This window comes from Pipistrellus kuhlii, unplaced genomic scaffold, assembly GCF_014108245.1.
Source record: "Pipistrellus kuhlii isolate mPipKuh1 unplaced genomic scaffold, mPipKuh1.p scaffold_m20_p_17, whole genome shotgun sequence".
Taxonomy (NCBI): Eukaryota; Metazoa; Chordata; class Mammalia; order Chiroptera; family Vespertilionidae; genus Pipistrellus; species Pipistrellus kuhlii.
Genome location: NW_023425482.1, coordinates 20,634,900 through 20,660,235, shown reverse-complemented (window position 1 = coordinate 20,660,235; position 25,336 = coordinate 20,634,900). Strand labels below are relative to the sequence as shown.

Below are 25,336 nucleotides of genomic sequence, written 5' to 3'. Positions count from 1 at the left end.
AAAAGGCACCTATTGATCATTGTTTCTGTCAATAAGTGAATCAACCCAAGCAGCGACTGTGTCGGGGGAGAGCCCCAACGAAGAGAAAAAGGATCCCAAGGTCTTAAGGGATGCCCCGGCCCAGGTCCGGCTAATGTACTCCTGCAGGAACGCCTTCACCTTCGCCTTCGCCTTCGGCAAGGAGTACCACCTCGCCCGAATTCTGGTCCGCAGTAACCCAATCTCTCCTGTGGGCGGCGCTCCAAGCCGCAGTCGCCTAGTTCATCGCAAGGCATTGCGGAACTTGTAGTTTCCGTAGGCATATGCCCAAAGCGCTTGCGCATCAGAGGAGCGCGCGCCGTCAGTGTTTTGTGATTTTTTTCAAAGAGAGATCCAGGCGACAGCGTTCCAACCGAATACACCTCTTTAATCCACTCTGATTGAGCCAGCTCTGGAAAGAATCTTCTCTACGGGGGTCCTGGCGATTCCCTGAAAAGCGGCCGGAATAAGCACACCCCGCCCCGGAAGTAAGAGGCTTCTGGCGCGGTGCATTGTGGGGGGCGTAGTCCTCCTTCTCAGGCGGTCCTTCGCGGCGTCCCCGGGGCCGACTCCCGAGCGCAGGCGGGCGGCCTGGCGGGCTGCGCGGCGCGGGCCGGCGGGAAGCGTATTCTGGGCACGGGGTGCCGGGCCGGCCGGCCGTGCTGAACGGCAGTAGTGGGAAGCCACCCAAGGCCTTGCGCGGCGCCGCCCGTCGAGGGGCGGGCGGCGGCAGACAACCGGGCCGTCGAAGAGTTCAGGAGGCCGGTGGGCCGGGCCGCGCGGCGCAGCCATGCCAGGCTTTACGTGTTGCGTGCCGGGCTGCTACAACAACTCGCACCGGGACAAGGCTCTCCATTTCTACACGTTTCCCAAGGACGCTGAGCTGCGGCGCCTCTGGCTCAAGAACGTGTCTCGCGCTGGCGTCAGTGGATGCTTCTCCACCTTCCAGCCCACCACGGGTCACCGTCTCTGCAGCGTCCACTTCCAGGGCGGCCGCAAGACCTACACGGTACGTGTCCCCACCATCTTCCCGCTGCGCGGCGTTAACGAGCGCAAAGTAGCACGCAGACCCGCGGGGGCCGCAGCCGCTCGCCGCAGGCAGCAGCAGCAGCAGCAGCAACAACAGCAGCAACAGCAGCAGCAGCAGCAGCAGCAGCAGCAGCAGCAGCAGCATCCAACGCCGTCAGCTGCCCAGACCGCCCAGCTGCAGCCGAACCTGGTGTCTGCCTCTGCGGCTGTGCTCCTCACTCTTCAGGCGGCTGTGGACAGCAGCCAGGCTCCTGGATCCGTGCAGCAGGCATCCACTGCTCCCACCGGTGATGATGTGAAGCCCATCGATCTGACGGTGCAAGTGGAGTTCGCGGCCGCAGAGGGCGCAGCCGCCGCAGCTGCCGCGTCCGAGCTAGAGGCTGCCACCGCCGGGCTGGAGGCTGCCGAGTGCGCTATGGGCCCCCAGTTGGTGGTAGTGGGGGAAGAGGGCTTCCCTGATACTGGCTCCGACCACTCGTACTCGTTGTCGTCAGGCACCACGGAGGAGGAGCTCCTGCGCAAGCTGAACGAGCAGCGGGACATCTTGGCGCTGATGGAGGTGAAGATGAAGGAGATGAAGGGCAGCATCCGCCACCTGCGTCTCACCGAGGCCAAACTGCGCGAAGAGCTCCGAGAGAAGGATCGGCTGCTGGCCATGTCTGTCATCCGCAAGAAGCACGGGATGTGAACGGGTCCCCCTGGGACTCCCCGGGCCCTGCCAGCCCAGGATGCCTGCAGGCCGCCATTGCGAACTCACCTATACTCCTGGGACACTGGTTGACTGTACTGAGGCTTAGGGCAGCTGGACTGTTGCTGGTGACTTGGCACCCTTGTTGTTTCCTCTTGAAGTCTGGGACCTTGGACTCTGCTCTGGTGACACCAGCAGTTAATGACTTTGTTTCCCCCACATCCCCGTCTCCTGTTAATGTTGTGGGTTCTGGTTAAGCAGAGGCTTAGGAACCGCTGAACTTGAAACTTACCCGGTAGGGAGGCAGGTGGGATGCCCAAGGACTGGTTTTGGGAAGACAACACCTTGAGGTTTGCCAGCAATCAGAGACAGCTCTTCTGTGTGTAGTGATAAGGGAGCCAAGTGACATCAGTTCTCCTTTTCATGCTTTTCTTTCCCAGGGGCAGCCTGTGATTCTGGTAGGAGCTGGCAGATCTGTGCCTCTGCCTCCCAGGACCTCCCTCCGCAGGAGGCCATCTGTAAGGGGATCGAGGTGACATGCTGATGGAGATCCAGCTTGCCAGGGACTTAGGTTTATCTTGTTATGTTTGCTACTGGTTACAAATTCTATTTTCTGTACAATTAGTCAGACTAAAGTTTTCACTGTGTTTGTTTGGCAAAATGAATTAAACAGAAGGTAAGGTTTTTACTTGGGTTTCGCCGTTTTATTTTTATAAGGATTCAGCTAAGTGGCTCTGAAACATGGGGGAAATAGGCCAAGGCCTGGTCTCAAGGAACAGGCTGACTCGGAGCAGAGATGGTCTCTCCATAAAGGTGTCCTAAGCACAAGGACCCTGGCCTCTTAAGGTCCTCACGGACTTACTGGCTCAAAATGGTCCCAGTTTGTCCATGGGCGAGCAGCCTGTGTTCTTTTAACGGGGGAAGGAACAACGGGGAACTATACTGAATTGTGACTGTTTGCTTCTCTGAGGGTTTTGAATTCCCAGGTTATCAGCCAGGGTTGAATTTTGCCCACCATTGTAGCCCTTAGTCTTGGTACAGTGTCTAATCCACGTGGGCATTCAATTACTCAAATCAGTGAGGACCACAGTGAGAACCAGCCATTTTGGCGCCTGCAGGCACAAGGACTCTTGTACAAATACCTTTCGCCTTGGTACTCTCAGTATGAATTATCCATACAAGCTTTAAGGACCAGGAGTTGGGATTTGTGACTCGACTCATTTTCATGGCTGTTTGCATCTTTCTTAAGATTGGGTATTGTAGGGGTGAGATAACATTTGTATCTGTAGCTCCAAGTAATTTTGCTCAAATCCAGTAGGGAAAAGCAAATGCCTCTAAAGCTAGCCCTGTTTATTAACAGGGCTGAAATGGACAATTCTTGAGCTCCATAAAAACATCATTCCCTTCTCTGTTACTTATGGGCAAAGCCACTTGCCTGGAGACTTTCCCTTTGGTTGCGAACTGAAAGGACTCTGAAATGTTTCTCAGTCTCTGCTCTTCTCTTTGGCACTGACTTGAGAAACATTTTTGGTGGGGAGGCAGGGTGGGCATAGGTTGTGTGGGTGCCTGGTTGGGGAAGAGACTGGATCTCTGCCTTTTCTAGATTTCTGGCTAGTAACAAGGTGGTGGGAGCATAGCAGTGCCCTTCGAGGCCAGCTGGAACTGAAACCTTTTGCCTTCAGCTATTGGCCAGTCTCTCACATGTCCTCACTGAAGCACTAGGAGGGATTTCCTAGGCTCAGACCATGCTCTTTAGTGTATCTTCTAGCTCCATTTTGTTAAAGGGACTGAACATTGTTTCTGCTCTGGCTCATGCGAACCTCTCAGCAGCACTCCCAGGACTTGAGTGAGGGCCAGGACTTGAGTCTCTGGAGGTAATGTGTACATAGTATTTTTGCTTCTTGGGAGGACAGCTCAGAGCAAGGGAGGTCCCAGATGCACCACAAGCAGGACAATGCAGAGTTCTTACTGGCTGAGTAATAAGCATGAGGCAAAGTATTGAGATAGTACAGACCTGGAATTTAATAAGCTTGGCCTAGTCTTACCAGCCACCACTAGGAGGGTGGGGTCAGGTCAGGTCGGTGAAGGTTCAAAACTCTTCTGGAAGAACAGGAGTACTGGGAGATCTCTGGCCTGGAGCTGCCAGGGGAAGCCTTGTAGCTATTTCCCTTACCTATGCCTCTTCCCCAACCCTGCACTGGTAAACTAGGGCATTTCCACCTACCCGCCTGACCCAGAGGCTGGCCTTCCATGTTTGCGTTGCCCAGGAAACAACTAAAATAGGAGTTGAAAGGAAAGGGCAATCTGGTCATTTAAGTCACGAGGAAATGTGGGGTGAGCCAGATACTTCTCTTTTCTCATTAATAAAAATTAAACACTTAGCTGTCTGCCTGTATAAAAAAAAAATGTCTTGGAGATTTTAGTTGTACACGTCTAAGAGAAATCTAGTCTGCAGCTGAGCCCCACCTTGAGGAACATTTGAGTCTACAGCCCGTGGAGAAAGTTGCCTGCTCGAAAAAGCCGCTTCGGGCCCGAATAGTGGTGGGCAGGGCGCAGAAGCCATGGGTTCTGCCTCGGGTTGGCCTGGAGCACCTCTCGGAGCACTAAAGAGGAGGGGGGTTCCCGAGCGGAAACGGCGCGGGGCCCTGGGAGGGACGGCTGGGCGTGTCTGGGGCCAACCTAGGATCCCATGGAGGCGTGGCCAACCCTTAGACAGCGGCGCAGCCTGGGTGGGGTCGGACCAGCTGGGACCTGGTGACAACAAACCCTGACCCTCGCCTGGCGCCAAGTTCGGATGTTCCAGAGGCTTCCGCTAGACCACAATTCTCAGGGGCTTGCCCCGGCAGCCGCCCTCCCGGGCTTAGCCTCACCTCCCGCGCTGCGGTCCGTGTCTGGGCCTCGGCGCAGAGCACGCCGGGAATTGTAGTTCTCTCTCGGAGTACCTATGCCAGAAAGGAGCGCGGGGAGGACTGCGTTTCCCAGAGTGCAGCGGGGGTCGCGAGGGAAGGTAGGGGGGAAGGGACAGTCGGTCGCCGACCGCGCTGGGTTGCCGCCGCCGCTGCCGCCATCGTGCCAGCCCCTCGGGTGAGTGTCGGGGTTAGCGTGCCGGGGCGGGGGCTGGGACGCAAGAGCCGCTCTCCCGGTCGCCTGGAGCCTCCGCTGCGAGTCCCCGGGCGGCCCCTCCCCTCCTCCCCCCCTGGCGGCCCGAAGCCGCGCGGGGCCGGGGCCATGTGTCGCGCGCGACTCCGCCTCCCGCCGGTCCTCTGAGACGGCGGCTGGGGGAAGTACCGAGACATCCAGGCTTCTATCCAGGAGGTACCGTGCACATGGCGGGAGCACTGGACTGCGCTAGGATGGGGTCTTTTTCTCTTGTCCTGACTATTCAGACGGGGCTCTTCGGGCTCCGCCCCGTCTGGCCTAACCCGGCCTGCCCAAGTCCCGCAAGTTCTGCAGGCTGGTCAATGGGTCGACCCCAGCCCCACGTCCTGCTACCCACCTGCGGAGGATCCGGAGATGGGCAAGCATTCTCCAGCCCACTCCGGAGTCAGCATTGGGTAAGGGCGCCCGTCTACAGCAGCCCGGGCTTAGGACTCTTAACTCTGTTCCCGACCGGCCTGGCTGGGATGTAGGATGCTTGTCTACAAGCCCGCTGGGAGTGCACGAAGTCTAACTCCCCCTCCCAACTCTGGGACTCATCTGTAAATTCTGCATGGAGGGGAGAGTCAAGTAATCTGGAGTTGGAGGGAGTTTCACGTGGGACTTCACCTCTGATCAGCCTTGGAAGAACTGGCCTGATGTGATACGGCAGGTCCAGGTTGGATGGTTCAGCCCCCGCCCTCTCTCTCTCTCTGTCTCTCTCTCTGTCTCTCTCTCTCTCTCTCTCTCTCTCTCTCTCTCTCTCTCTCTCTCTCTCTCTGTCTCTCTCTCTCTCTCTCTCTCTCTCTCTCTCTCTCTCTCTCTGTGTGTGTGTGACCAGGTTCCAGCTGTGGTGGCTTGGCCAGCCGTTTTAGTGGAGGAAGGAAGCCAAGGAGGTGAGGTTAGATGGCTGAGCCTCCAGCACAGTATTAGACCTCGGCACAGCCTAATCCTTATACCTGCCCCTCCCAGAGTTCTGTGGCCTCCTCCCAGAGGAGAATGACTCCATAAGAATGATAAGAATGGCGGTGAAACGGTGGAATTCAAAGAAGGGGGAAGTGGATTCCAGGCCTGAGGTCCAGGAACCCAGTGCCAAACAAGAAACTCGACTGGGAAACAACATTGGGGGTGAATCACATTTGGGCTGTGGGGCTCAGATACAGACTCTGTGAGGCCTTCTGAAGCTGGGGTAGCAGACCTAGAGTTGAAAGCTGCAGGAAGTCAGATTTCCCTTACTTGCATTTTCACTTCTCAGCTGCTGGATTGATTGGTGAACAGGCAGTAAATTGGCTGGGCTTTAGGAAATTGTCCTTGATGGCTCCAGGGACCCCTTAAGTTCTGGGAGGAGTGGAGTATCTAGCCATTGAGTAGTCGTCTGATAAGCTTTGTAAAGGTCCTTCTGATTGAATGGTTATATAATAGACCTGTCCAGAGAAGACTATGGGATTTTGGGAAGACACAACTTGTCAAGCCTTGATTCCTCTGACCCAGTGTGGCTTCTGGGCCACAGTTCTCATAGAAGAGTTGAGTTAGGCCCATGGAGCAGAAAGTCTCCACCTCTGGACTTTCCCTCCTTCCAGTGATTTTCCCCCTGATCATTGGGCTTTAGCCTTGGAAGTTTCCTGCAGTTGAATTGCTCTATCTAGTCATTCTCGCTGGTTAGGGAGGACAGGCAAGGGTTAGACTTCTCTGAACTCAATCTTGCCAATCCACCTCCCAGCGCATGAGACAGGGAAGTCAGGTTTATTCTGCAGGTTCAGGAGAGGCCTGCTTTGCCAATGGTGGGATTACCCACAGGACACAGGATCCATGTGGTGGAATCTCTTATTGCTAAAAGCAGTTTGTTGCATGACTCTCTACATCAAGCATGTCAAAGCCCTCTGGCCACGAGTTTGACATGCTTGTTCTACATTGTCTGGATTAGTTCTTTCTAGAATAGATAAGTTTCAGGTGAGCTGGGCTTGAGGCTATGGGTTAGTTTTGCACATTTTGAAGGCCCTGGGTGGCTTGATCACAAGAGTTTTCTACAAGGTAAAAAAAAAGATACTGTTCTTCTCCAAAGTTGCATGGAAATGGGAATTCAGGTCCCTCCCTCTCATTCCAGTCCTTTTAGAAGTTCCTTATAACTTCTCTGTCTGGAGTCAGCACATTATTGCTAGGTATCTTGATCCCCCAGAAGCCCTTGACCTTTCTGGAACTTGGCAAGCCATCTGGGTCTCAGAGATAAGAGAAGAACCGGGAAGTTCTCCAGAATCATTCTGCATCTTCTACTCTTTCTATTTCAGAGAGTGGAAGGGGGAGAGAGAGAGAGAAAACAATGCTGAGAGAGAATCATCAACTGGTTGCCTCCTGCATGCCACCTACTGGGGATCGAGCTGCAACCGGGTATTTGCTCATTCATTCTGTGAATCAGACTCATGCTCAAGCACTGAGCCACTCCCACTGAGCTGCATTTTCTATGGTCTGATTTGGAAAGAGGCCTGGCACAGTGCATTTGGATGTGTCTACATAAGCATGGGGGCATGGTGCGAGGATGACTGGGTTCTGAATCAGCTCAAAACTAGGAGCCTTCCTTTCCACTCTGAGCCATGTCTCACTTTATCCTGTTGTCTATAGTTGGTGGGTTTGGATGGGATGAATGATTTAAAAGAGAGAGAGAATTCTCAAATCTTAGAACTGGAAGGCACCTTATATAAAAAAATCCTAGGACTCCTTTACTGAGGCATTAGTATCTTCCTTGAAATTATTTTTTTTCTCCTTTCTCACTAATGATCAGTTTTATTCAGCAACCATTCTTTGGGCCCTTTCTGTGTGTCAGGCTCTGGGCTGAGGCTGGAGGTAGAATCCTGCCGAAACCGGTTTGGCTCAGTGGTAGAGCGTTTGTCTGCGGACTGAAAGGTCCCAGGTTCGATTCCAGTCAAGGGCTTATACACTGGTTGCGGGCACATCTTTGGTAGGAGGTGTGCAGGAGGCGGCTGGTCGATGTTTCTCTCTCATCGATGTTTCTGGCTCTCTATCTCTCTCCCTTCCTCTCTGTAAAAAATCAATAAAATATCTTTAAAAAAAAAAAGAAAAGAAAAGAAAGAAAAAGAAAAATGAATCCTGTCCAGGCCTGGTGAAAGGGTAATGCTGTTTTGTGCTGAGGACTAAATTGATGGGACCCATAGGGGCTCTTGGCCCTTACAGAAGAGGGGACTTCTAAATGATTAGAGCACTAAAGAGGAAAGGTTGTTAGTGAGTCCAATCCTTCAGTACAGAGAGCAAGGTATACCTCCAAAATGGTGGGCCCTGGAAGGTCTGGGTCCTTTAGGCGAAGCTGTCACTACTTTAAATTGTGTGGCTGTTGAATCTACTTGCTGTCTTCTATAGCCTGCTCTTCATCCCTTAGATCTCTGCGGGTAGTCTTCCAGTGCCTGGGAGTTTCACCAGCTTTTTGTGCTCTGTGGCCTTCCTGTTATTCCCTGCCTGGAGTCTGGGCTTCACTGAGACCCTCTCAGGTCACTTTTATTAAAATGCCCAATTCTCCTGGAATGGTACCTATCAGGACACCTTCCCCCAGTGACACAGAGGCACCCTCCCAGGATGAAAGGGAATAGCTCTTTTGGAGAGAGAGGGGTGGATGGATCCAAAAAGATTTCACAGGATGGATATTGAAATGAAAGTTGGGCAGGATTTCTATGGGCTGGGTTGAGCTGAAAAACCTCTTTATGGGCTTTTTTCCATCCTTAATATTTTCTTATGGGCCATTTGAGGAAGCTTGTGTTTTGAATTGAATTTGAGTTGGCTGCATTGAGATTCTGTGATTTTCTTGCTTTGACCATATGCAGCAGGAATTCTTTTTAAAAAATATATATTTTATTGAGTTTTTACAGAAAGGAAGGGAGAGGGATAGAGTTAGAAACATTGATGAGAGAGAAACATCGATCAGCTGCCTCCTGCACAACCCCTGTGAGGATGTGCCTGCAACCAAGGTACATGTCCTTGACTGGAATCGAACCTGGGACCCTTCAGTTCGCAGGACAACGCTCTATCCTCTGAGCCAAACCAGTTAGGGCGTGTAGCAGGAATTCTTGACTCCCTCCCTGAGGGAGACAGCAGAGTGTGGGTTATCCCTGGAATAACTTCCAGGACTTCGTGATACTCTGGTCAGCACCCTGACCATCAGTTCTGTGTGGCACCTTCCTTCTTACCCTATCCACTGGAATGTATCTTCCTCAAAAGAATCCTTTGTTTAGGTCTGGCTGTGACTAGGGAAGGTCTTAGTGGCCAGGGGAAAGGGACGCAAGAGGGTCCCTGCTCACTGACCCCAGGGCTCCCATCACTGGCTGATGGAGAACTTCCTGTGACTGCCCTGGGCCTTATTTCTTATTTGCTGCTGTCACTCGCTTGGTGCAAACTCCCTAAGCTCTAGTCTGGAGAGGGGCCTACCTTGAGAAAGAGAACCCCTTTCAGGAGAGGAATGTTTCCAAGGCATGGGAATTGAGGGCTGTTTGCCTCAGTAAACGGGTAATTCTAACGTGCTTGTTCCTTAAAAATTCAGATAGGCCATCGGAGCCACTGAATCTCACCAGGGCAGAAACTGCTGCCCCTGGAAGCATGTCTGTGTATAGAGACATTGGTCCCACTTACAGAGGGAGTTTCAGGCCCAGGAGAATGGAAGTTCTCACTTGTTCCTATGCTGTCAACCTGCTTTGACCAGCTAAGCACGCACTCAGCGGCTTTCTGTCCTGCGGGGCGTGGAACATGCTGATTTCAGAGGAGAGAAAAAGGCCTAGGCTCCGTCCCTCACCACCTCATTTTGCTACCGATATGCTTTTTGTTATTTGACGTTGGCTTGCAGCTCTTCCAGTCTAGGCCAGCTTTGTGGACATTTGAATTTGTTCTTAACCTCTTGGTTTCCTCACCTGCAGAGCGATGATAACCATGCCAGCTCTGTAGGCTCGGCAGTGAACACACACAGCTGTTTGGCTAGCAGGAGGCACTCCCTCCACCATCTTGGGGACTCTGCGTCCATCCCTTTACTACCCTGCTTATCTCAGTCATAGAATGTCACGATGGTATTGGCCAGGCAGGATGGTGGCAGACGATGGGGGTGGTCGCTTAGGTGCTTCAGTTCACACTGAAGGAGCCAAGTTCATGTGTACCTAACCAGCAAGTTCATAGATGGGAGCTGACTGGGTCAGGGGCCCCAGAGATCTCTGAGGCTCCTGGGAAATGGGAAGCTACTCAGCGACTGAGTAAGTGCAGAGCAGAGACCAGAATGCAGGTCTCCGATTCAGCTTCTGGGTTAGCCAGGGCAACCTGAAGGAGCCTTCCCTCTAGGCCGAAGAGGAAAAGGCCATCTGGGTGCTGGGGACACCTAGATCTTAGCAAGGGTTGGTTCTAAGATGGGTTTTGTCCTGGCCAGCCAGTGGGGCATCAGACCTTGGCTAATTGCTCTCTAGACTTCAGACAGGAGAGTGGTGACAAGGCAGTTGGCAGTCCTAGGTCAAGGCTTCTTAGCTCTTGGACTAGTATTCACCTGAAACCTGACAGTGACTCTTTACAGCGTAGTCCTGCTTTATATCCTTAGTTGATTACCCCTAACATGCCACAGTTATTGATTAGGCGACACCATGAGGGAGAAGAGGAGGAGGGACAGGCTAGAGGCCAGGCCTTTGAGCATGGGGCTGTGTGCCTGCTGTTTAGTCACAGCTGTCCCTCAGGTGACTGACCAAGAACTTGGGAGTGGGAAGAGGGAGTTGGGGCCAAGCCCCACTTGCCACACGCCTGACAACTAGGACAGAAAACGTAGGTGGAGGGGAAGTGGGTTACTTGGCCACTTAAATTGAGCAGGGTTTACCTTGAATTACTCCTCCAGAGAAGGGCTGGCCTCAGCCCGCCTCCTCCACATTCACAGACTTAGTTTTTGAGGGCTGAGCCAGGCACCATGGGAATAGAGATGCCCTTTTCGGGGACACAGAACATAAGCAAATACAGGGTGAGGCAAAAATAGGTTTACAGTTGTGAGTATGTGAGAGTTTATTCTTGTATTATTTTCCATACAAACAGATGAAGATTACTTTTGTCCCACCCTGTATGTAAGTGTGACAATTGCATCTAGTGACAAGTTCTAAGGAAGTAATACAGAATGGTGAAGTGAGTACCAGGGCAGCTATTTTTGGGTGAGTGGTGAGGGTAGGTATCTATGAAGAAGTGACATTTGAGCTGACACATAGGTAACAAGGAACCAGGCACATGAAGATTTAGGGAGAAGAGTGATCCAGGTAGAAGGATCAACAGTTGCAAACATATAGGGTGAGAACAGGCTTAGTATGTTCCAGAAACAAGAATACAGAGAAGCTGTGAATGAAGGGTGCGGGGGAGGGGAGGTGTCAGTGGCAGGAGACAGGGTTGGACAGCTGGGAGGGCAGGTTACCCATCGCAGGATAACTTGTCAGTGGAGGGCTATAGGGCAGGATACACGGCACCCCTCACCATGAAATCAGAAGGGCAGCTTGTTCCTGAACTGAAGAACTGAAGAACAGACACCTGCAGTGTCTTCCTCTCTGGTGCAGTACACTGCATTTCCCCTCCCCCTGTAATTCAAAGCTATGCTCTGGGTCCTAGATGCTTCAGGTCTGTTTAGGGCTTGGCAGAAAGTAGGTGTGAGTCATAGCCGCCATTGGCCTCGAGTTCCAGGACCTCACTATGAGCTCAGCACATCTGCTGGCATTCCTTGCAGGCCTCAGTACTGGGCCCTCAGACATGTGAGCATCTTTCTGTGTGTCAGTCTAGGGTGAGTGGTGTCCTCTTTCCCATCATTCCTGCCCCAGTCCCTTCCCCAGGTTCAGCCTGGCCATGATCTCTCTGCTTTGCTGAGATGGTAGAACAGGGTTGTGATTTTTTTTTTAAACATTTTATTGATTTTTGACAGAGAGGAAGAGAGAGGGATAGAGAGCTAGAAACATCAATGAGAGAATCATCGATCAGCTGCCTCTTGCCCCCCCCCCCCTGGGGATGTGCCCGCAACCAAGGTAGTACATGCCCCCGACCGGAATCGAACCTTCAGTCCGCAGACTGATGCTCTATCCACTGAGCCAAACCAGTTTCAGCCAGGGTTGTGATTTTGAAGGTTTGGGGTAACAGATCATCCATGAAAACACCTATTGTTTAGTGTGGAAATCTGCCTGGCGCCTTTGGAAGCAGAAGTCCTGCTTCAGGCCTGCAACCTGTCTGAGAAAGCCAAGGTCAGAGATCGGGGTTTCAGCTCTATGTGCTGTTCAGGCCACTTGTTGCTGGAAGTCCTACCTCTCGAGTCCACTGGTTCCATCTGATTCTACCATCTGTTAGGTTAGTGATTTGAGCAAGTTACAGTTAGCTAATCTCACTGAGCCTTGTTTTGCTCATCTCTAACTTGGGTGTTGACTCTGGGTGTTAGGGATAAGTGCATGTAAGCACATTTCTATACCTAATACCCATTCGTGAAAAGGAGATGTTATTAGTTGGGCACTGCTATTTCGAGTTTTGTCCCTGGAAATACTGGCTCAGAATTTGAGGGTAAAAATGAAGTTTTTCTGTTGCCTATAGGGATCTTCTGAGCCAGTGGTTTTAACTTGAAGTCTATGACCGAACCTCAGGGAGTATAAACAACCTGAAACTATTCAGTGGGCTGGGCCTCCTGCCTCTGTGCAGTTTTATTGGGAGAGGGTCACAGTTTTTGAGACGTTCTTAGAGGATCTTTGCACCCACAGAGACCTAACAGTCAGTGAGGGCTGATGCTCAGTGGGCAAGAGGTCATTGAGGTCATTTCTGCTCCTGGAGGAGCCTGGCCTCGGTCAGCCTGTGGACTGTTGGCATGGTCAGCGGCCCTCTTGAAAGAGCAGTAGGAGAAGCCGACATGAAGGTCAGTCTGTATCTGAGGTGAGGCTGCCTCTAAGCCTTGGCATTTTGTTTGTTTCCAGGCTGTTCTTTCTCCAAAAACTGTATTAGAAACAAGGTTTAGGGCTTACTGACCATCCTGGTGAACATCCTCCCTGCCTGGCCCAGACATCTCCCCTGTATTGCATGGAGATGGGAGGGAAGCTCTGCTCCCTGCTTCTTTTTTTGGATTTAGGAATGCTGTCTCCTGGCCATGAGTTGAAAGCTTTGTGGGATGTTTAGAATCATAAACTATAAAGCTTGCAATTTGTTGGGCCATGCTCTGTCTCAGGAGGTTGGGGGTCCAATAAAAACATTACTGGAATCCTCACAGCCCAGTGCTACAGTGTTTAGGTAGAGGAGTGTTTAGGTCAGGAGTGCTTGGCATTTTTAAATCAAAGGCCTCAAGTGGGAATATGCTAATTGACCATCACACCCTCTCAAAATGGTGGCACCCAGTCCCCTCAGCCCCGCCTCATCCAGCCTCAGTCCCCCAGTCCCCTCAGCCTGCCTCATCCAGCCTCAGTTCCCTTGTCCCCTCAGCCCTGCCTTATCCAGCTCCAGTTCCCCAGTCCCCTCAGCCCCACAGGGGAAGGCAGTTGAGGATAATCATGCCAGCAGGGAAGCAGTTAGGTATCAATCAGGCCAGCAAAGGAGTGGTTAGGGGGCTCTCGGCCTGGCAGACAGAGTGGTTAGGAGCCAGCAGTCCCAGATTGGAGAGGGATGTCCGACTGCCGGTTTAGGCTCCTACAGGACTGGGCCTAAACCAACAGTTGGACATCTCCCAAGGGATCCCAGATTGGAGAGGGTGCAGGCTGGGTTGAAGGACACCACATGCGTGTGTTCCCCCATGCATGAATTTTGTGCACCGGGCCTCTAGTTTAAATATATTTCTTTATTGATTTCAGAGAGGAAGAGAGAGATAGAAACCTCAGTGATGAGAAAGAATCATTGATTGGCTACCTCCTGCACACCCTCTACTTGGGATCAAGCCCGAAACCCGGGCATGTGCCCTTGGCTGGATTCGAACCTCGGATCCTTCAGTCCATAGGCCGACACTTTGTCTACTAATCCAAACCAGCTAGGGCTATAATATATTTTTATTGATTTTAGAGAGGAATTGAGAGGGGAGGAGAGAGAGAAACATCAATGATGAAAGAGAATAACTGATTGGCTACCTCCTGCAAGTCCCAAACTGGGGATGGAGTTTGAAACTTGGGCACGTGCCCTGACCAGAAATCAAATCCATGACCTGCTAGTTCATAGGTAGACATAACCACTGTGCCAGCTGACTGGGCTTCACATAGTTTTGAAGGTTTCTTCTCACACTTTCTGGAAAACCCTGAGCTGCACTGGGTGTGTTGATACTCGTTTGCCCATGGAGTTGGAGCTCAACATTGGAGTCCAGGAAGGAGTATGTTCCTGAATATGTGGAGATCTGAATAATGACTTTAAAGAAGAGCAGAGCTGAAACCGGTTTGGCTCAGTGGTAGAGGGTTGGTCTGCGGACTGAAAGGTCCCGGGTTCGATTCCGGTCATTGGCATGTACGTTGGTTGCGGGCACATCCCCGGTAGGGGGTGTGCAGGAGGCAGCTGGTCGATGTTTCTCTCTCATTGACACGACATTTCTAGCTCTCTATCTCTCTCCTTTCCTTTCTGTAAAAATCAATAAAATATATTAAAAAATAAAAAAAAATAAAATAAAAAAAATAAATAAATAAAGAATAGCAGAGACTGACCAGGCAGATGAGGGGAGGGAAGACAACACAGTGGGCAGGCACTTGGTGAGTTCTGGTGTATTTGTGTGTGGACCTGGATTGAGGTAGGAAAGAATGGCTGGAGAGGCAGGGACAGGTGTGGCTGGCTACCTGTTTTGCTTGGGAGTTTGGCCTTTAATTAAAAGGCTAGGGTGGTGCTTTAGGGGAGGGACATGGCCAGCTTTGTTGTTTAGAGGTCAGGATGCAAAGGAACAGAAAGAAAGGCACTGACCTTGCCCAGCTGGGTGTGGCTCAGTGATTAAGCTTAGACCCAGGAACCCAGAGGTCACTGGTTTGATTCCCAGTCGGGGGACATGCCAGGCTAGTGGACATGCAAGGGGCAGCTGATTGGTGATTCTCACTCATTGTTGATGTTTCTATTTCTCTCCCCCTCACTTTCTGAAATCAATAAAAAAAAATATTTTTTTAAAAAAGCACTGGCCTTGACCAGAGCATGGTCTTGGAACAGGACTCACATCAATGATCCTGTTTTCCTACCTGTTAAGCCAATTGACAGTGAACTCTGACCACATGGTTATTGTGGCCATTACATGGAAATAAATAAATCATGGTCAAGCAGGTATTGGCATAGGAGCCCTGCTTGCCATTTTTTAAAAATATATTTTTTATTTATTTCAGAGATGAAGATTTTATATATATATATAAATAATGGGAGAGAATCATCAATCAAACCCGGGACCCTTCAGTTTGCAGACCAACACTCTATCCACTGAGCCAAACCAGCTAGACCCCTGCTTGCCATTTTTAAAGCAAAGACCTCAGTCCACATAGTTTTGAAGGTTTCTTCTAGCACTTTCTGGAAAACCCTGAGCTGTCTTGTTCCTCAGGAGAGTTTCCTCTTTCTTGCCTTGCCCCACTAGACCGAAGGACTTTTCTGTCCCTTTATCCTTTCACCCTCCTCATTCCACCACTACTTCTGCCAAGTAGTTTTTGTGTAGCAAGTTATCACATCACTAAGACAGTATTGAGAAGGAAAAAGACACTGACACGCTTCCTCTGCCTCACTGACCCACAGTGTCAGCACTTTTTTTTGTCTTTGGATCATCTTCTAAATTTCTTCTCACCTTCCATCTCTGCCTTCCCAGTTTCTTTTTTTTTATTTTTATTATTATTATTTTTTTCTTATAGAGAGAGGAAGGGAGAGAGATAGAGAGCTAGAAAAGTTGGTGAGAGAGAAACATCGACCAGCTGCCTCTTGCACACCCCCCACCAGGGATGTGCCCGCAACCAATGTACATGCCCTTGACCGGAATCGAACCTGGGACCTTTCAGTCCGCAGACTGACGCTCTATCCACTGAGCCAAACCGGTTTTGGCCCTTCCCGATTTTTTGCCCTGACCTCTTTTCCTTTCCCCATATATTTGCTTATGCTATTTTTATTATTTTTTAAAATATATTTTATTGATTTTTTTACAGAGAGGAAGATAGAGGGTTAGAGAGTTAGAAACATCGATGAGAGAGAATCATCTATCAGCTGCCTCTTGCACCAGCCCCACTGGGGATGTGCCCGCAACCAACATACATGCCCTTGACCGGAATCGAACCAGGGACCTTTCAGTCCGGAGGCCGACGCTCTATCCACTGAGCCTGATTAGCATATTCTTTCTCCAAGACCTTCTCTTAGGGCTGTCTAGCCTTGCTAGGAGAAGGAGAGATGGCCCTTATCCATTCCTTCAGCTATCCCGCTGCCCCAGAGCTCTCGGGCTGGGCAAGTCAGCTTGAGGATAAGATGTGGTAGGGTTGGGCTGCAGTGAGTGAGCTAAGCACATTGAATACTGGATAGAAGGGGCAGCTATCTGAGGGGCTGTGCCTGCCTCAAGTAATCTCCAGCTTGTGTGTAAGTACTCCTTGGAAATGTCACCAAGACATCACAGCTGAGACTAGCTCTTGGTCCTATGCTTTTCCTACTTGTTTATTTGTTTCTTGGCAGAGTGTGAACTGGACATACCTTGTGTTCCTGTGTAACAGGCGTGGCCCGGTACAAGTTCTCTCCTCTGCTTATTTTAGACTTTCCTGGACATTTCTTAGTACTCCCAGCACTGGGCTGCTATTTTTAGTGCCACCACCTCCTAGGGGACCTAAAATAAAGCTGGCTCCGTTTCCTGGCTCCTCATTGGCTAGAGTGTTGGTCGCAGGCTAGCAGATTGGCTGGATTGAGGATAAGCTGCTGTCCTCCTACACTGTCCCTCCTCACTGGCTCCTTTGGCTTTAGGTGAGGTCACAGGGACTGGAGTGAATTAGCACTTATCACATTGAGCTGAAGGCTTGACCAGGTTCCTTTAATGAGGCATCACAACCACTGGTTCCACCTCCATTTTATTGGAGGAGGAGGAGGCAGAGGCTAAGGCTCTAAGAAAGGTAGTGACTTGCATCATCTCCTACCACTGTTAATGGTTCTCTGCCAGGATTGAACCTACCTTCTCACTGCTTTGGTTTAGAGTCCTCATATCAGGAGAGAGGGGCTGGCTCCTCTAAAATCAGATCACTATGCAACAACACATGGATCTGCTGTCATGGGATCCTGCTGTGAGATGTGGACCTCCTTCCCCAGGAGGGGCCTAACAAAACCAGAGTGAGTCTCTCATCTAACACCCTTGAGGCATGGTGTCTATAGCTGGGAGGGTGCTTCCTCTTCCTCTCAGAAGTTAGAGAGGGACAGCCAAGGGATGAGAGATTTGAAGAGATGAAATGGTTCCCCCACAGAGCATCCATTTCCCCTCCCCACATCCCTCATCTATTACTTTGTGATCCCCTGAACTCATCCCTATCTCTGAAGTAGGTAGAGGTCACCCTCAATGAAGAAATGCCCCAGAAAGGGCCAGGCATTACCTGGCCTCAAATATATAAATTGTCTCCTTAAGACTAAGGGAGCCCTAACCATTGTGGCTCAGTGGATAAAGGGTTGGCCTGCAGACTAAATGGTCCCAGGTTCCATTCTGGTCAAGGGCATATACCTTGGTTGCGGGCACATCCCCAGTAGGGGGTGTGCAGGAGGCAGCTGATTGATGTTTCTCTCTCATTGATGTTTCTAACTCTCTATCCTTATCCCTTCCTCTATGTAAAAAATCAATAAAATATAAATAAAATAAAAAGATTAATGGGAGTCTTTTTGTAGCAAATGGGGCCTTGAGGAGTCATCTTCCCTCCATCTCACTGGGTCTTCCTCCACCGGCCAGTAAAGCACTGGGGCTGTGTTCAGGCACTGAGGGCTGAGTCCCACTAGGACAAGGAGGGAACCTGAGGGCTGTAATAGCAGACACTTATTACACAGGCATCAGTAGTTTCTGTCCTGCAAAATGGGAAGAAGAGCAATAACTTTTGCCTTGCAGATTGTTGAGAGGATTAATGAAAAGCTATGGGAGACTGCTTAGCTCTTCCCTAAAGGTCCATCCCCTTATTGGGCATTGAAGGACCTGTTCTCATTTTCCTTTGTCCTGGCTCCACCCTCAGTACCCATCTCTGGTGTTCCACAACCCTGGCACCTCTCTGTCTCATCAACCAGGGCTTCTCAAAGGAAAGGCTGAGTCTGGTCCACCTCGGCTCCCTACACTGGTCTGTACTGGGAAAGGTCTCCTACCAGTTCCCTGGGGCCTCTTCATGTTCCCTGTGTGAACAGACCTCAGCAAAGGATGTCCTGCTTGAGGAGGCCAAGGAGGGGTGGGGGTCAGTGAAGAGCTAGATAGCAGCTGGCTACATCCTGGTCCGGCAATACCAACGCTTTCCTCCCTGTTTTGCTGGTCTTGCAGGTTTCAACGAGGCTGGGAGACGCTCCAGAATGGGAGACAAGCCAATTTGGGAGCAGATTGGATCCAGCTTCATTCAACATTACTACCAGTTATTTGATAACGACAGAACCCAACTAGGCGCAATTTACGTAAGTCTCCAGCTCTAGAAACATGATCCCAGGGGATTAGTTCAGGTGTATTGGCCACTTTGTCCAGGTCACAAGTTCTGGCAGCCCTCACTGGATTTGGCTGTACCCTTCTGAGCTCCCCATGGGACATGGGGCCTGAAGTCTGGTCCAGCTACTTGGTTTACACATTCCCTTCTGTCATGTTCCACAAAGTAAGGATTCTGGTACCCTGGGCCGGGTGTTCTAGGCTGGCCATCCATGGTTCTGGAAGTGCCAATGTTCTAAATCAGGTGGCAGCAGACAGAAGCTAGGGCTTACGGTGCCTTCTGGAAGTAGCAACCATGAGCATCATCATTGCAAAGCTGTATTATGGAGGCCCCAGGTCTGGCTTCCTTTTGTAGACCAAAAGCGCCTGAATACTTGTGGGAAACAAATGGGATTAGCCCTGAGAGACTAGTATGTCCTTTGAAAAACCATTCTGTGCAGGCATTGTTTGCTGCTATTTTAAAGGAGGTCGTATATACCAGGAGCTATTTGTATTTGACCTTCCTAGGACTTGGTCAAAGAAATATGATTGATCAGGTTTGCCAGGATAAGAGTGATAGGAGACATCCAGCAGCCTCAGAGCCTGAGTGGACTGTGGCAGACCCCTGTCTCTCCCTCCAAAGAGTCAGGGTTCATTCAGAAATTTTGGAGGAGAGAAAGGGATCTTACCAGTGGAGGGCCAAATCCAGCATAACTATTATTTGATTGTCATCATCATAGATCAAGAATTTAAATAAAAAGCTTGAATTAATTTGACTTTGGGATCTTTGCCTTGTTGTTTCTTTATTTATTTAAATAATCTTTATTGATTTGAGAGTGAGGAGGGGAGAAAGATAATTTTTTAAAAAAATATATTTTATTGATTTTTGTACAGAGAGGAAAGGAGAGAGATAGAGAGTTAGAAACATCAATGAGAGAGTCATCGATCAGCTGCCTCTTGTACACCCCCTACTGGGGATATGCCCACAACCAAGGTACATGCCCTTGACCGGAATTGAACCCGGGGCCCTTCAGTCCCCAAGCCAATGCTCTATCCATTGAGCCAAACCGGTCCAGGCAAAATTTTAAAAAATATATATTTTATTGATTTTTTATAGAGAGGAAGGAAGAGAGATAAAGAGTTAGAAACATGGATGAGAGAGAAACATCCATCAGCTGCCTCCTACACACCCACCACTGGGGATGTACCCGCAACCACGGTACATGCCCTTGACCGGAATTGAACCCGGGACCCTTCAGTCCGCAGGCTGACGTTCTATCCACTGAGCCAAACCGGTTTTGGCGCTAAATCTTTTTAAAAAATATATATTTTATTGTTTTTTTTACAGAGAGGAAGGGAGAGGGAGAGAGAGCTAGAAACATCAATGAGATAGAAACATTGATCAGCTGCCTCCTGCACACCCACTACTGGGGATGTGCCCGCAACCAATGTACATGCCCTTGACTGGAATCGAACCTGGGACCTTTCAGTCCGCAGGCAGAGGCTCTATCCACTGAGCCAAATCGGTTTCGGCCAAATTATTTTTGATGATTTCTCTGGGACTGGTGCTGATTAACCACACACTAGGATGGCTTTTGGCTGAGCCGTGGCCATATATGGCCACCCTGGGGCTCATGCATATCTGAGGTCATATGACTTGAATAAAAACTTCAAAATGGACTTATTTAATAAGTTTATATTTTGTTAGTTTTTAGAGCCTGAGCTCTGGGACAACGGGGTATAATTAAAGTTAGTAGTGCCGGAACTGGTTTGGTTCAGTGGATAGAGCGTTGGCCTACGGACTGAAAGGTCCCGGGTTTGATTTCGGTCAAGGGCATGTACCTTGGTTGCGGGCACATCCCCATTAGGGGGTGTGCAGGAGGCAGCTGGTCGATGAAAGTTTCTCTCTCATTGACATTTCTAGCTCTCTATCTCTCTCCCTTCCTCTCTGTAAAAAATCAACAAAATATATATTTTAAAATATCAATAAAATATATTTTAAAAATAAAGATAAATAAAGTTACTAGTTTAAAAGCTATCCTCGAGCCAAAACCAGTTTGGCTAAGTGGATAGAGCATCGGCCTGCGGACTGAAAGGTCCCAGGTTCGATTCCAGTCAAGGGCATGTACCTTGGTTGTGAGCACATCCCCTGTAGGGAGTGTTCAAGAGGCAGCTGGTTGATGTTTCTCTCTCACTGATGGTTCTAGCTCTCTATCCTTTTCCCTTCCTCTCTGTAAAAAAATCAATAAAATAGAAGCTATCCTCGGTTTCTTTTGTTACAGGCAGGGAAATTGAGGTAAGAACTCATTCCTAAAAAATATTTGATTTTTAGGGTCTGCTCAGAGCCTCAGAGATACTTTTGTGCTCTGAGTCCCTGACCTCAGGTTTTCTGCTTTTCAGATTGACGCATCATGCCTTACGTGGGAAGGACAGCAATTCCAGGGGAAAGCTGCCATTGTGGAGAAGTTGTCTGTAAGTAAGAGCCAGGGTGGGGCTGCAGGCATCTCCTTCCCTGCTGGCCTCAGCTCACTACCCTCCCTTTCTATTGCAGAGCCTTCCGTTCCAGAAAATCCAGCACAGCATCACGGCACAGGACCACCAGCCCACGCCAGATAGCTGCATCCTCAGCATGGTTGTGGGCCAGCTTAAGGTAAGAGTGCTGCTAGGGAGAAGAGGGCAGGCAGGGGAGATTCCTGCGCTGCTGCCTTCCCTGTGATGTGATCTGCTTATCAAGGGATTCCCAGACAGAGGGACTCTCTAGAGTAGTGCTGTTCAATATAATAGCAACCAGCCACATGTGGTAATTTTTTTTATAGACTATTGATTTTTAGAAAGAGAGAAAGGGGGGGGGAGATATTTATGTGAGAGCAAAACTTCAACCTCCCATCCCCCAGTAGGGGGTATTGAACCCTCAACCAAGGCACATGCCCTGACAGGAAATTGAACTAGCAACCTTTTGGTATAAGAAGGACGCCCATCCAACTGAGCTACACCTGCCAGGGCCACATGTGTTCATTTAAAAATTACGTTAATTAATTAATTACCTTAAATAAAATAGTCTGTCAGTTACACTAGCCATAGTTCAAGTACTCAGTCACTATGGCTGCTTATTGGACAACACAGACAGAATATTGCTGTTATTGCAGTAAGTTCTAGTGGACAGCTCTGATTTAGAGCTTTTATGGAAAAGGGACAAGAGGTATAGGAGCAGGATGAGGCTGTGGTGCCAGTCCACTGTACCTTCATATTACCCCAAGGTGTGGGTGGGCCTTCTATAGGCAATTGATCCTGGACCGGCAAGCTGGGTGCCAAGTAGCAGTCCGCTACTGGAGTGCATGCTGCCACTCCCAGAGCTGGCTGCTTTCTCCTGTACCTGCTGAGCAAAGCAGGTTTTGGGAACTCCTGCATCTCTATATTTTCCCCTTCTCCTTCTTAAGACCTGTCATCTTCAAAATCTTCCTGTGGCCCCTCAGCACCTCTACCCCAAGGACTCTCCCAGAATCTCCTACCTCTTGTGCTTTAGCAACTGAAGCCAAATTCTTGGTTTCTAAAAAGCCTCTCTTCCTTCCCAAAGCAGAATAACTTGGCTTGACTAGGTCCCAGGGTCCTAGGACTGTCATGATGGAACTCAGAATAACAGTCCCTCTCCCTAAGCTAGCTAGAGTGTCTAATACAAGGATTGAGGGAGGCTTCCAAGGCTCTGCAGTGGACTCTAAGAGACCTGACTTGTGGCCTGGACTTCCCCTGCCTGTCCAAGATGCCCTGCCCAGTCTCTATGCTCAAATGGGCCTTGGGCCCAGCTGGTGTGGCTCAGTTGGTTGAGTGACATCCTGTGCACCAAGAGGTCATGGGGTTTGATTCCAGGTCAGGGTACATACCCAGGTTGCAGGTTTTATCCCTAGTAGGGGGTATGCAGGAGGTAGTTTATCTCTCTTACTGATGTTTTATTTTCTCTCCCTATACCTTCCATCTCTTTCTCTCTCAGAAAAAATAAAAGTTGCCCTAACTGGTTTGGCTCTGGATAGAGAGTCAGCCTGTGGACTGAAAGGTCCCAGGTTCAAATCTGGTCAAGGGCATGTACCTTGGTTATGGGCACATCCCCAGTAGGGGCTGTGCAGGAGGCAGCTGATCAATGTTTCTAACTCTCTAACCCTTCCTTTCTGTAAGAAAAAATAAAAAATAAATTAAAAAAAAAAATAAAAGTCACTAAAATATATATTTATAAAAAATAGACTCTTAGGAGGTCCAGGAGGCCCAGTGTCCACTTTTCCAAGCTGGGCTCAGTAAGCATTGACCTTTCCCACGTGGCTTCAGGTTCTTTCTTCTGTTTCTGTCAATCTCTCAGCCTTCAAAAGACTGATTTGCTTCCTTGCTGATAATTACCAGAAAAGACTAGTGATATTAGAGACAGCATTGATTATTGATTAGCTGAACTCCTACCTCATCTTGGTCTGCAGTTTAGCTGGAGGTCTCTTTTCGGTTTTCAACAGATCACTGATGACGATGCTTTGTGTTTTTCCCCTATAGAGCTGTGATCACAGCAGTGTGAACTCAGTTTTGAACCTTTTCTCATGTATTTGGCCACAGTCATCATTAGCAGTTGCTTCTCCTGATTGGATTAACTGGTGCAATCAGTTAATGAAGGGGTAGTATGAAGGCCCAGTGGCTTGGCACCACAGCCTTATCCTGCTCCTATACCTCTTGTCCCTATACCTCTTGGCCCCAAGAGTGTTAGGTTATAGATACTATAAATTTAGGAGGTGAGTGCTGCATTAAGTCTTTCAGATTGGTCACTTGTGCCCAGAGACGTGGGCTTAGAAGCAGGTATATGTTCTCTTTCTTTTGCTGTAGTTAACTGGTGAATTGTTCTGCAGTTTAAGTGCAAATAGCAGTGTGAGCTGCCATCTATAAGCCTCTATGTACTCAGTGTAGTGTTTTATACATTATATCAATTTGCACTCATGAGTATTCCTTGTCTCTATGAGGCCCTCTTACTGACTCATTTTTCTCTCCTTACAGGCCGATGAAGACCCCATCATGGGGTTCCACCAGATGTTCCTATTGAAGAACATCAATGATGCTTGGGTTTGCACCAATGACATGTTCAGGCTTGCCCTGCACAACTTCGGCTGACCTCCTCCCAGCCAGGCACTCATGCTGTTTCCTCCTCCCTCCTCTTCCAGATACTATTCACACTCCTCCAGATGCTCCAAATATCATACACAAACGAGCAGGACCGAGGTGGGAGCGGGCGCAGTGCGCTGCTGCTACCTAGGTATTGTGCATGATGTTTGGACGCTAGACTAGTTACATCTGACAGGAGAAGTTTGTGTTGTACCAGCGCATGCCTTGGAAAGACTTAATGCAAAAGGTTGTCTTTTTTTTTTTTTTTTTTTTTTTTTTAATCTACTGACAAGTTGCTCTAGTAACCCAAAGAAGTGAAGGAGAAAGCAGCTGCCTCACCGTCCAGATATTGATTTGTTCAGATGTTTCAATGCCTCATGATACAATAAAACCACAAAAATTTTCTTAACAGTTTAAATTGTTTTAATTAGTTTAATAGTTGTCTGGACATCTGTAACTACCCTGTCACATTGGCTGTCACATGTTTCACTCTCACGTCTCTATCCCAACTCAACAATACCTATTGCAAGGAGAAAACTGCTGAAGCAGCATTCCCAGCTAGCTTCTGTCAGAAGCCCAGGGCATAGTGTTGCCCTCCCCAACCCACCTGACTTGGGAAAGTGAGCTGCAGACAGGGAGAGCTCACGCCTGGCCTGAAGTTTCCCTTGCACTGAAGCATCTGCAGTCAGTTCTGACACCTGTGACCTCTACACTGGTTAGGGTCAGGGCTCCAGTAACCAAACGGTGATCCAGAATCCCACAACACGGAGATGCCTTGGCAAAAATGGCCCATCAGGTTCAGACCCACAGAGCAAAATTTGAGGGAGAGGGGGCTATTTTATCCCCAGAAGGGTTAGGATCACACAGGGTGTCCCCAAACCCCAAGCCAAGAACAGGGCAGTTTGAATCCTATACTACCTGCTTTGAGCAATGTCAGTTCAGAGCCTGTACCACATTGCTCAAAGGTAAGTGCCTATAGTTCCAGGCCCGGTTGGTTGGAGTACAGACTTAGAGCTATGAAAGAAGGCAATCTGAGTTTGAGGGATTTGTGCTCTAGGATTTATCACCTTTCAGACCTTTCTGCAAGGCATGTTTAGGCCTGTTCCCTTCCTAACACACAGCTTCTCACTGTCTTCAAATCCTTTAGCTATTGGGGCAGTTTATGCTCCTCAGTTTTGGACACAAAGGCCTTGCCCATGGCAAATCTAGAGACCTGGTGGCAAGGTAGCAATCGGACTGGAACCAAACCCAGGACTTGTGCTGGTGCCCTGTTAGGGGTTTTAGGATTGGCGAGGCACCACAGCTATGCCTGACCTGTACTCCCCCTTTCCCTCTACGGAGGAATGGAGGTCAAGGACTTTCTCAGACGCTGAGATACTGCCTGGCTATACTGGGCACAAGCTGGGTGTGTGCTGTTTGAGAGGAGAGCATATTCAAGAGATTTCAGTGGAACTCATCTAGGCTACTGTGTATTTGGGGGGTGGGAGAGGGAGGTAGGTGCTTATTGCCTCTTAAAACACCTTGTATTAAAATCTGCAATACAGCTTCTTCCATGTACCTGTGCCTGAAATGTCTGCAATAAAGAGGTCTTTGTAAACCGGTTTCTTTCTTCCTGCCTGAGGGTTCTGGGTTGGGTAATGGGATGCTGGAGGGCTCTTAGGAAACGATGGGATGTTTTTGGTAGAGGTATCATGATCTAGCAATTCCTGGACCTATTGACATCCTGGGTCCCCTCATTTCCTAAAGAGGAAAGCGAGACTCCTGCTAATTCAGCTTGTTCTGGAGAG

General features: G+C 49.4%; 2 protein-coding genes across 4 annotated transcripts; both read left to right on the top strand.

Moving 5' to 3' along the window:
• The first annotated feature begins 384 nt into the window (after positions 1-384).
• On the top strand, positions 385-2,423 carry THAP11 (THAP domain containing 11). Its single transcript, XM_036441479.2, has one exon. The coding sequence runs from the start codon at positions 809-811 to the stop codon at positions 1,733-1,735; it is 927 nt and encodes a 308-aa protein (XP_036297372.1). The 5' UTR covers positions 385-808; the 3' UTR covers positions 1,736-2,423.
• Positions 2,424-4,676: 2,253 nt separating this feature from the next.
• NUTF2 (nuclear transport factor 2) lies at positions 4,677-23,963 on the top strand. Of its 3 annotated transcripts, none has more exons than XM_036441480.2 (5): positions 4,677-4,819; positions 18,294-18,421; positions 20,826-20,897; positions 20,977-21,075; positions 23,445-23,963. In XM_036441480.2, the coding sequence occupies exons 2-5, from the start codon at positions 18,323-18,325 to the stop codon at positions 23,556-23,558; spliced, it is 384 nt and encodes a 127-aa protein (XP_036297373.1). In that variant the 5' UTR covers positions 4,677-4,819; positions 18,294-18,322; the 3' UTR covers positions 23,559-23,963. The 3 variants fall into 3 exon arrangements, with proteins under 3 accessions (XP_036297373.1, XP_045438734.1, XP_036297374.1); XM_045582778.1 differs by lacking the exon at positions 4,677-4,819 and adding an exon at positions 4,925-5,050; XM_036441481.2 differs by lacking the exon at positions 4,677-4,819 and adding an exon at positions 5,149-5,289.
• Positions 23,964-25,336: the final 1,373 nt, after the last annotated feature.